This window comes from Echinops telfairi, unplaced genomic scaffold (assembly GCF_000313985.2).
Source record: "Echinops telfairi isolate 266 unplaced genomic scaffold, ASM31398v2 ScPeMD7_1;HRSCAF=3_0, whole genome shotgun sequence".
Lineage (NCBI taxonomy): Eukaryota > Metazoa > Chordata > Mammalia > Afrosoricida > Tenrecidae > Echinops > Echinops telfairi.
Genome location: NW_022103896.1, coordinates 71,938,302 through 71,950,274, shown reverse-complemented (window position 1 = coordinate 71,950,274; position 11,973 = coordinate 71,938,302). Strand labels below are relative to the sequence as shown.

The 11,973-nt window shown below is 39.3% G+C and overlaps 1 protein-coding gene across 1 annotated transcript in view; it reads left to right on the top strand.

Annotated features, from left to right (window-relative positions):
- PREX2 (phosphatidylinositol-3,4,5-trisphosphate dependent Rac exchange factor 2) overlaps positions 1-11,973 on the top strand; it is a gene marked incomplete at its 5' end in the record, with an annotated part of 339,557 nt that overhangs the window by 99,839 nt on the left and 227,745 nt on the right. The window contains 3 exons of the mRNA XM_004697526.4: positions 1,623-1,724; positions 3,538-3,699; positions 11,673-11,806. Coding sequence (XP_004697583.2) covers positions 1,623-1,724; positions 3,538-3,699; positions 11,673-11,806 — 398 coding nt within the window. The remainder of the gene's footprint in view (positions 1-1,622; positions 1,725-3,537; positions 3,700-11,672; positions 11,807-11,973) is intronic.

The following is an 11,973-nucleotide window of genomic DNA, read 5'->3' as shown; positions in this document are numbered from 1 at the left end:
TACTTCTATATCTGGGTTGTCACCTTGTTTATCTTCTTTTCTTATTAGGTATTCAGTCCACTCCTCTGTTCTTCTTGACGCTCACGTTTCCGGGATTGTCACCTGTCCTTCTTCCCTTGGCGTCTCCTGTTTCTGTTGTAGAAGGTCAGGTTGCTTGTCTGCTAGCCTGCTGTCCATCCAGATGTGCTTCTGGAGCTCTTTGGAGGTCGTCACCTGTGAAATCCATCATAGGGGAGGGGGGGATCCTCAAAGTTACTTTCTTTTACTTTGTAAGGATCACACTCTTTCCCGTTGAGCTGCATATCTCACAATTTATCTCATTGAAAACTGGACATTCCAAATAATATGTTGTATCAAGTCTGGATCTTAATATTTTCTCCTATATTTGGTTACAGTTGCTTGGTTCGATCAGTTGGTTTGGTTTGAATAATTTGCTGGTCTGATTCTGTGGCGTCTCTTTTGCGTATTTCATTTCTACTGTCGATGTGTAACTTGGGCACCTCATGTGTGTCAGAAGATCACTACTCCCTAGGGGCTGTCTGAGCTGTAACTGCTGCAGAAGCGAATTGCCAGGCCTGTTTCGTTGGTGATGCTGCCGGATGGGTTTGTATTGCCAACATTTTGCTAATAAAATCAAGTGTTTTATGAATCTGTCTCTCATTTGGTGTCCAGCTCATGTTTTAAAAATTTTATCTGGATTTTTGAGGGTTCCCCTTTTGACTGCTTGGCTTCCTCCTCAGTCAATGAAGTGCCAGAGGCATTTTTCCTCTGCGTCTTTGTGAGTGTGGGGTATATTCAGAGGTCCCGCAGGTTTTCAGCTCTGACCCTCCGTTCTTATTCTGTGGCATCTGCTCAGGTCCTCCCTGAATGTCCACGTGGTCTTCCGGTCAGCGATGAACAAGCCCATGCTTTCCCGGTATCCTTGTTAAAATATGGCTGCTCTGGCAACCTGGAGTTGCTGAAATGGGGCCATAGCACCAAGCTGGTAGATTGGTAGGCACTGACTGCCGTTTGCCCCAGATGAAATGTGCACAGCTAGAAGTGACTTGGAGATCACTGGGCAATTTGACCACGTGGGAAACGGAAATTTTGAAAAAATTGGCTAAGGCTGGCTTAGAACCAAGCTTTTAAGATGTCTTTCCTTCTATAATGCCACTTCTCTTTATAAGCACTGTCAGTCTTTCTCTCTCTCCTTATCTATTTAAACACTCAACCATGTGTACATTTATCATTCATTCATCTAACTATCCATCCATTTATCCAGCCAGCCAGCCACGCAACCGTCCGTCCATCCTTATTATTTATCTATCTACACACATCCATTGTTCTGCTCATCTTTTCCCTCCAACTTCATATTCAAGAGAATATATGTAGATTAGTGTTAAGAGATAGATGAAAAAATATGAGTTCAAAAACGTTTTAGTGTCTGGAACTTATATGGGCAGTAAAAGCATTCTGCTTTCTCACTGTGTAAATATCTGTGACTGAATGTACTCTTCTAAGCTTAAGGGGCTGTACAGAGACATAGGTTTCATATGTTTTTAACAGAGGGTTTTTGGTATAAGAAAGTTTTATAGCCTCAGCTTTAAGAAATATAATTAACTATGTGCCCTTTCACCCAGAACTGCATGCTACTTGGAGGACGAAAGAACACAGACGTCCCCCTGGAAGGCTACTTAGTCACACCGATACAAAGAATATGCAAGTACCCTCTCCTTTTGAAGGTAAGTTTTCACTTTGCTTAATGGTAGTGAATTCTTGTATCTAGATATTTTTTCTGATCTTTATTAAATTACTTTAAAACATTCACGTAATAGGAAAACATATACCATTGTGATTGGTAAAATGGCTGCTCTTTTACATGGGTAGAACACAAATCTTATGTGAAAAGAAGCAGTTAAAGTAGAAAATATGCTTTGTTGAATTTCATTTATAGTAAATTTCATTTATAGTAAATGGTCTGTTTAAGATAGGTTATAGTCAGTACATTTTAACTATAGTTTATTGCTCCTTACCTATGGAGCTACTGGTTATTTCTAACATCATTTTATTTTATTTCTTCTAACATCAGTGAATTCATAATACCAATATAGGGAAGGCCACATTTGTATCTTCTCAGAGCCTGTCCTTTGAATCATTATTGTCAAGGAGTGGCATGGGCCCCATGGGGATGTAAAGGATAAAATGTGGAGTGAAGTGATAAGAGAAAGGGGAATTATTTGTGGAACTAGAACTTTTGTATTGACCAACCAATACATGTTTTATAGCAAAAGAACTTGCCGGAAGATTCTTTCTTCTGAGTTGCCCTGACCATTTCCCATACTCACGTCCCAACTCCACAGACGCCCTGTTGGAGACAATTCTGACGGCCCACTTCCTAGCCTGCGCAGACTGACTTAACCAACTTCCTGTGCTTTCCAAATGATATTTCTCTTTAGAATTTCGGGAGCCATCCACATTCCTCTTTTGAGCACTCGTGATCCAGGGTACATTCCTAAAACTTGTGTCGGAAGTGAGGTCATGTTTTGTTTGTTTCTGGTGCTAGCTCTGTAAATCAGTGTGATGATGCCGAATGCAGGGTCAGAGGTTAGGGTGGGGTTTTCAATAATCCTAGTGCATGAGAGAATAACAACTGCTTATTTTTCCCTCTGTATGGAGAGAATTAGGACATTTCCCCCCAAAGAATTGCCTCCGGTTTTCTGTAATTGTGTTAGTGACATGATGATGACAACGGCACTGAGGAAACAAATGACTAATTATAAAGCCATGTGGTCAGCGCTGTCTAGACAGCGGGGGAAGAGTTTGATTTTGTGCTCACAAACAACTAACATGACATTTTAATTTATTTCAAAGATCAACAGTGATCTTTAGTTTCAATATCCTGAACGGGGGGAAAAAATCCTCACAAAGAAAACAAATAAACACCCTCCACATTGAAAGGAAGCTATTGAACGGTATGTCACAGGTCATTCATAACAGGGAATTAACCTGAATTATCGAGGCAAACAACAGAAATGGCTTCTTCACTGATGGAGTTCATGCGTTTTTATGTTGCTAGAATAGAAGATATTTTAATTTTTGGTTTATTATCATGATTTCACAGGTTTTCAAAAATCCTTAGAAAATAAGGCATCTAAATGAGGTTTGATACAACGGAGTTCATTGATGCCATGTTTTGTTACTCTGCCCAAATCCGAGGGATAGGAAATTGACCTGCAGTCAGTCTTTTCACAAAGACCATGCGACCGTTGAGTTCTTTAAGGGTGTGCGCGGAGACACGTAACCATTTTTAGTAGGAAATAATTTTGAGGGAAATGTTAAAAATGACTAGAAAACGTGGATCGGGGGTAACACTTTGCTCATTGATTGGACCTTTTGGCTTTGCTCTTGTTGGAGTTTGGGATGTAATTTAAGGTTGTATCTCTAGTGAGCTTGATGGTTTTCATTTCCTTTTCTGTTGGAACCTGCTGTACCAGAAAGATGAAGACCAAAGAACATTCTGTTTCTTTTTTGGGGTGTGTGTGTGTGTGTAAACAGGAGTTGTTGAAACGGACTCCAAGGAGACACAGTGATTATGCTGCCGTGATGGAAGCCCTTCAAGCCATGAAAGCTGTCTGCTCCAACATCAACGAGACCAAGAGACAGATGGAAAAACTGGAAGTTTTAGAGGAATGGCAATCTCACATTGAAGGCTGGGAGGTACATTCAATTCACTCCTCAATCAAGCTTAAAATAGCTTTGTGATGTCTTAAGCTCTCTAGAGAATTATGGGCATTGAATGGACCATAAATGATCATTTTCCTAGATAATGCTAGATTGTTCCATCATTTCTGAAAAATGTACATTTTCATTGTTATTTTAAAATTCTGAGACATTTTTTCGTTGTATTATTGTGGTGGAAATGTAAATATCCAAACATTTGGAGGCTCAAGAATTTCCATATGACCAATTCAGAATTCATTAATAATTACCCCTGAAAGAATATGATGAAACTCATCAGTACTGGGTGGCCTCTAAGCTTTGGTATTTCAGTTTTGGTTTATCATGATTAGCCTTTTTTCCAGTCTGAACTTTTATGAATAAGTATATATCCTGCACCCCAGAGAAAGAAAAGAAGGGGGAGTAAAGGATTGATAGGGGTGCTGTGATGCTATCTTCATTCTGAATTAGATGTTTGGTGTGGAATTTCATTTTAAGCCTGCTTGGTCCTCCTGTTTTTGATTTGTTCATTTCTAAAATGAGAGAACTGGGTATGATATGATTTATAAGATACACTCAAGTTGAAAACCATTATTCTTTCATGATCTGCTAAGGAAGATTTCAAAAGAAAAAGATTTCAAAAGACAAACAAATGAGTAGTTTTATTCAGAATCTTTATGATGTTTTCAGCCAGGTCAATTTTGAATTTCGCTTTTTTTCATATGTACTTTAGTAGTGTGACAAAAATAAATTAGAATCTATCTTTCCATTGCTTTAAGTTGGCATGAGCTGTGGACTAGCATGAGGGGTGGTGGTTCAGCGGTAGAACACTAGCCTCGCAGTGAGAGCCTTGTTGGATTACTGATCAAAGCACTTGTTGCACAACCCCTGCTTGCCCGTCAGTGAAGGCTCGCGTGTTGCTATGATGTAGAACAAGGACGTGTCAGTGGGGTTTTCAAACTACAACGCGCTAGGAAGGAAGGCCTAGAGATCTGTTTAAAAAATCATCCAGTGAAAACTCTATGGGTCGCCACAGGCTACTCCACAGCCAATCGTAAGGGTGGTGCAGGACCCAACAGCATTTAGTTTTATTGTGCTTGGGATTAACATGAAACAGTGTGTCTATTTTAAAAACAACACCATTTTTATTGGCGTATAATTCACACATCATGCAGTTCATTAACTCAATCACGTAAAGAACAGTTGCGCAGTCATCACCACAATTAATTTAAGAACATTTTCTTTGTTCTGCTCAGGAATCCTACTTGGAAAGGAGTGACATGGACTGACATAGTTTTTTTTTTTTTTTCTGGTTGTAAAGTATATAAAATTGTAATAATGTAAAGAAAATCTAAAGTGATTCCAATAAAATACTGAACCTTACAAATCCATGCCAATTGCTTTTATCGTTTGTGCCTTTCTACTGTATTCTTTTAATTCTTCTTTTTTTTGAGCATCTTATTCTGGTTTCCATGACAGTTTACAAAGCTCATTCAAGCTCCAAAATACTGGTTTTCATTCAAGGCTTAAAATATTGTTCACTAGATTGGAAAGAAATCTTAAATACTGATTTGAAAGAATTCTCCGGTTGTCCAATCTCCACTATGAATATTTAAAATATGCTAACTGAGACCTCTCTTAGTTTCCTCTTCATCTCTGATTCTGTTTCAAGTGTCCATGGTGACCTCAGTTTTCAACATGAATGCCATTGCTTTCACTCAGCTAGAATGATTGTGTGTTTTGTGGTTGATTGAACCATTCCCTGGGGGATGTTGTCCTGCTGTGATGAGAAAAATGGAGGAAAGTTTGCTTTTGCAGTTCTGTTGTCTTTCAGAAATTGGAAGAAAAACTATGTTCAAATGGCTGGATTTGTCAGTGAAATCTGCCAGGACTTTTTACTAACACAAAAACTTCAAAGACTCTTTTCAGTTCTCTAGGGACAGGGAGTCTGTCACTGTTTTGTATATTCCTGGTATACTTCCTAAATGACTGAAACTGCTGCAGAAATGAGGGAATCTATTGATATTGCTTACACAATACACCTTCTACTCACATATCGACTATGTCCTTGCCCAAGAGTTCATAAAACGACTTGGTGTTAGGAACCTAACCATAACCGTAAGTGAGATGTAGTGTATACATAAAGTGCTCAGTGGGAGGATGCACGTGAGTCCTACTGTGTGGTATATGTAGATCACTGCAGAAGCTGCCTTGAGTTCACTCCTCTTTGGTTAGTTTTAACATTCTGAGTGCAAGAAGAAGACCCACCAGAGAGGTAAAGAAACCTGGATGGAGTTTAGGGAATTTGCAGAGCATTCAGGAAAATCAGAAATAGATACAATTCCAGTAGGCACAGGAAGCTACTATGCATGTTAGTCCAAGAAGGGCTATAAATGAATTCTGCATAAATTGGATTTGAAAATTATAAGATGGAGCTATACAGAAATTAGGAGTGTTGAGCCTTTGAGAGGTTGCAACTTGAAGCCCATCCAACTGGTTGGCAACTTGTGATAAGAACCAATTCCTATTTCCTGCTCATCATACTCAGAGGGCAAGAGCTCCCCCCAACCCCCCTTGGGGATTTAGGAGGAATTGCTAATCCAGTGACACTTTGGGGGGTACACTGAGTATTTGCATTATGTTCATAGATAGTGCATGCACTGGTTCATAGATAGTGAGTTCCAGTCCTGGGAAGTAGTGGAAAAGTGCTTACAAAGCTACTTTAGTTTGGTAGTGAGGAGTATTGCCCTGTCTGCAGATAATTGCATGTGCATTTGGAGTGGCTGTCATGGGGTTACATCAGGCCCAAATGTTAGCTGGTATGACAGAAACAGAAGGAGCTGCTCACAGCGCTTTTGAATTTCAGAGCTTTGGACTAATGTTGGGAAATCGCTTCCCTTGCAGACTGTTGAGTTGACGTTTGAAGAGATGATTCCCTTGCTTCATTAATTAAGTCCTCTTGAATAGGAACCAAGTCTGACACACTATGGATTTGCATCACTCCTACTACAAGGGAATTATTATCCCTAGTTGCTCATTTTGCTACTCGGAGTCTTGTCGTTGTTGCTAGGCGCCCTTGAGTTGGTTTCAATTCAGCAACCCTATGCACAGCAGAAGAAAACACTGCCCAGTCCTGAGCCATCCTCTTAACGTTGTTATGTTTGACCCCTTTGTTGAAGGCATTGTGCCAGTCCATCTCTTGAAGGATTTCCTGTTTTCGCTGCCCCTCCACTTCACTAGTTCATTTCCAGGGTCTGCCCTCTCCTGATGACGTGTCCCAAGTATGTGCGATGAAGTCTTTTCCCTATAAAACAATGAAGAATCTTTACAATAAAATACGTTGGCATTTCAACTCTCCTGTTTATTCCTATACTGGTTGAGTTGCAATTTATCTTCTTTTGCATTGAACTTAGGTAAATGATCAATGCAATTTCTGACTCCCAAGGTACATAAGAGAATGGAGGGTTTCTAGTCTGGGCTCTGCCCCTTAGCTTGGGGAGAATGCATTATGCCACTCCTACCCCTATCCAGTGTGGGTTATTGCCACTGAGATCAAAGGAAATACTTTGAATCTTGTGAAACACTGTGCAAATGTGAGACAGTCTTTCAAATATTGATGCACTTGTCTACAATAGGTACTTATCTACTAAAAGTTATTTAAGGTTCTCTGGTTGCTAGCAACACAAATGAAAAGAACATAGATTAGTTGAAATTATATTGGGGAGCTCCCAGAATGGAACAGAAAAGCCCCAGGGTCGGGTGTCAAGGTGGTGACTTGGTACCTGGAACTGTGCCCTTTCTGGAATGAATGAGTGTCCATCCTGGCCTTACAACTGTGGACATTTGTGGCCGACATTCACTATTCCACCAAGCTGGCTTGGACCATTGCTTTGAGGAGGACAGAGGTATAGTGAATCCTTTAGCTTACAATTATTTTCCCTTTAAAAATAAAATGACGATTGCTATCAGTTTTTAGTTAAAGTTTATATGGGGACTGTAATCACGAGAGCGTTGTGGTCTACATTTGAATCGCTCCATTTGGAAGTCTTGCCTTTTATAAGGATAGTATTAAATTTGTTGACCGTGGCGGGTTTCTGTAAAGGGCCCCTGCGTCAGGGCTGATTCATAGCATCCTTGTGTGCGACAGATTCAAACGCTGCCCTGTCCTGTGCCGTCTTCATAAGTGCTGTGTTGGAAGCGTTCCTTGCAGTCACTGCGTCAATCCATGTCACTGAAGGTGTTTTCCTTTTCCCTCACCCATGACTTTACCAAGAATCGTGCCCTTCTCCAGGGACGATTCGCGTCGGATAAGATATCCAAACTATGTGAGATGACGTTTTGCCATCCTCGCTTCTAAGCTTGCTGGCTGGACTCCTTCCAAGACAGATTCGTTCATTCTTCTGGAAGTCCATATTCCATTTTATATTCTTCATCAAAACCAAAACTCAAAGGCATAAATTCTTCTGGGTCAGTGGTTCTCAACCTTCTGAATGCCACCACCCGTTAATACAGTTCCTCATGTTGTGGTAACCCCCCAACCATAAAATTATTTTCATTGCTACTTCATAACTGTAATTTTGCTACTGTTATGAATTGGGCGACCCCTGGGAAAGGGTCGTTCGACCCCCAAAAGGGTCACCACCCACAGGTTGAGAACCACTCTTTCATATTCTTCATCAAAACCATAACTCAAAGGCATGCGTTCTTCTAGACGGACTTCCTTATTCTCTGTCCAGCCTTTGCATGCATACGAGGTGATTGGAAATTCCATGGCTTAGAGCAGCTAGACATTACTCTTCAAAGTAACATCTTCTCTTGATAAGATTTCAAAGAGATCTTTTTGACCAGGTTTGCCCAGTGCAATGTGGTGCTTGATTTCCTGATTGCTGCTTCCATGGGTTCTGATTTTAGGTCCATGTAAGATGAAGTTCTCGGCCTGGGGGATCAGGCCAAAAGAGTCAGAGGACAAAAGGCCCAGATCAATTGCATAACAGAGTTCACAAAGACAATGTGCTACATCCTACTTGGTTATTATCAAAGCTCATGAGCAGCCATCTAAGATGCAGCTACTGGCCTCTTCCTGTCTGGAATAAAGAAGAGTAATGAACATTGAAATATGTATGGAAACAATGGAGCCAGTTCACTCGGCTGATGGAATATGAAAACATCAGTCTCCACACTTACTTGAGACTAGAAGAGCTAAAAGATGCCCACGCACCACTATGAAACACTGAAAAAGATCACATTAGGAAGTCCTGGATAGAATGAAAGAAACAACGTGGAACAACATTCAATCATGAAAGAGATGAAAGTGTATTATTTTGGTTATTTCTTAGACATTTCAAAAGATAGAGAACTCTGAATCAAATTGTAAAAGCAGAATTAAAAAATATCTGTAATATGAATATATACCTATCTGAATAATGTATATGTATATATATTATATTAATATATACATTGTATGTTATATATAATGGCTTTAGTCAATTATTCTTTGTGATATTACTTATTCAAGTCAATTCTGACTCATAGCAACTCTACAGTATAGGGTAGAACCCACTAACTGATGTCTGGGAGAAAGTTGTTGCCATCAACTTCAACAAAGATTTACTATTGAACTTTGGAATGATATGGTATATCTATATCTATATGTTAATTCCCATTTAATAATAAATTTTAAAAATGAGGATTTATTTCCTAAGAAACCCCATGAAGCAGTTCTGCTCTGTCCTATAGAGTGACTATGAGTCAGAATTGACTAGATGACAATGATTTTGCTTTTCTTTTGGGTTTTATTATCAGAAATAACTGGTAGGCACTCAGGGATTTCAGGAAATGGTATGTTATCAATAGCCTATGATATTGAAGGAAGAAGTTCAAGCTGCTCGGGAATCATTGGTGAAAAATAAGGCCACGGGATTGTATGAAATACCAGTTGAGACAGTTGGATGCAAGGCTGGAAACCCTTACTCACCTATGCCAAGACATTTGAAAGGTAGCTTCTGAGCTAACCAGCTGGAAGAGATCCATATCATTTCACATTAAAAAACAGAGGTGATATGATAGAATGCAGATGTTATCCAACAATATTATTAATCTGCACATGTAAAATGTTGCTGAAGGTAATTCAATAAATGATTACAATAGCACATAGACAGTGAACTTCCAGAAATCCAATCAGATTCAGAAGAGGTTGTGGAATAAGGGATTTTGTTGTTGATTCCAGATAGATCTTTGGTGAAAGCAGAGAATATTAGAAATATGTTTGCTGTGTTTTACTGAGTATGCAAAGGCATCCACTATTTGGATAATACCAGATAATGGTTAACATTGGGGGAAAATGGGAATTCCTGTACACTTAATTGTTGCACTCCTGTAGAACCCATACATAGACCAAGAGGCAATCTTTCAAATGGAACGAGAAGAAACTGTGTAGTTTGAATTTGGGTAAGGCTTGCATTATTTCACCAGGTTTATTCAATGTGTATGTTAAGCAAATAATCATAAAAGCTGGACTATGTAAAAGACTGGGGCAGATAAATTTAAAAGCTGAGCTATGCAGATGAGATGACCTTGATTGTTGAAATCTAAAATGACTTCAAGCATTTAATGATCAAAATTAACATAAAGAATACAAAAATTCTCCCAACTGGACCCATAAGCAATGCGATGATAAACACAGAAAATATTGACGGTAGAAAGCATTTCAGTTTACTTGGATGCAAAAGAAACTCCCATGCATTGTTTTGAGCAAATCTACTGCCAAGAAACTATTACAAACATCCAAAGGCGATGATGACACTTAGGGACTATAATGTGAATGGTCTCATATGCCCACAAAAGCTGGGCAATGGATGGGGAAGACCAAACAAGAATTGATGTCTTTGATTTCTGGTTTGTTAAAGAATAGTGAAGATATGATTGAGTAGGAGAGAAAGAAAATAAATCCGTATTGGTAGAAATACAGCCAGAATATTCCTTAGAAGAGAAGATGGCAAACTTCGCCTCATGTGCTTTGGACATTCTAACAGGAGGGACCAGACCCTGGAGAAGAACATCATGCTTGCTCAGGTAGAGGGTCAGTTAAAAGGATGAAGGCCCTTCACAAGATGGATTGATAAAGTTGCTGTGAAAATGGGCTGAAATTCAAAGAAGATTGTGAAGATGCTGCAAGACCAGGCAATCCTTTGTTTCGTTGTACATAAGGCCACTGTGAGTTGGAACCCACGTGACCGTCCCTAACAACCTGTCTTAGTGACCCTTAGCACAGAGTAGAGCTTCCCCTTTGGGGTTCAAAGGCTGTACATCTCTATGGGGGCAGACAATCTAATCTTCCTTTCTTGGTGTGGTTAGCAGCTCAGTACAGATGAGTTGAAATCAACTCAATAGCATTTGGTTTTGTTTGTTGGTTTTATAACAGCAACAACAATTTGGTCAATTTTTAGTACTTTGTCATTTAATACTCTCAGCACCTAGTTTTCTTTACTGGAAAGAGAAAGAGGAAAGACATCGTATGTACACAAACGAAAGCAAATTGCAATCATTTACTCTTTAGAGAACATAAAACAAAACAAGAAAGAACGAAAGAAAATCTCCCTGCCATTGGGCCAATTCTGACTTGTAGGGACTCTAAAGGGCAGAGTACAATGGCTACTTTTGGTTGCCTAGATTTTAAATCTTAACAGGCGAGGAAGGTAGGTAACATGCAATATATATGCTTGTGTTTCATGTGTATGAAATATCAACAATGAGACACAAGAATCTCTTATTTGTGGTCGTGCTTACTGAGATTGCCCAGGAGGAGACTGGGAATAGAAAACACTAGTTAACTTACAAAATTTTGTGCTGCTTGAATTTTTGTTCTGTGCATCTATTACTTCATAAAACAAGTGTAATATTAAGGAGGGAAACACTTCCCATCGAGGTTTCTGTTATGTAATCATACATTGTTATCTCAATTTTTCCTGACTTAGGGGTCCAACATTACCGACACCTGCACGGAAATGCTAATGTGCGGAGTATTGTTGAAAATTTCTTCTGGAAATATTCAAGAACGAGTGTTCTTTCTTTTTGACAATCTTTTGGTGTATTGCAAAAGAAAACACAGGTAAGCGGATAAATAGTACCTCAGGAATTATTCATCCATATCAAAACTTAGATAATACGTTTTTCTTTATGCTTCTGGGATTTCATCAGCAAACTGTCACTTTGCCAGACTGGTTCATCTCTTCTCTGATCGTGGTCTTCATCTCCTTGTGAAAATTAATTAATTAC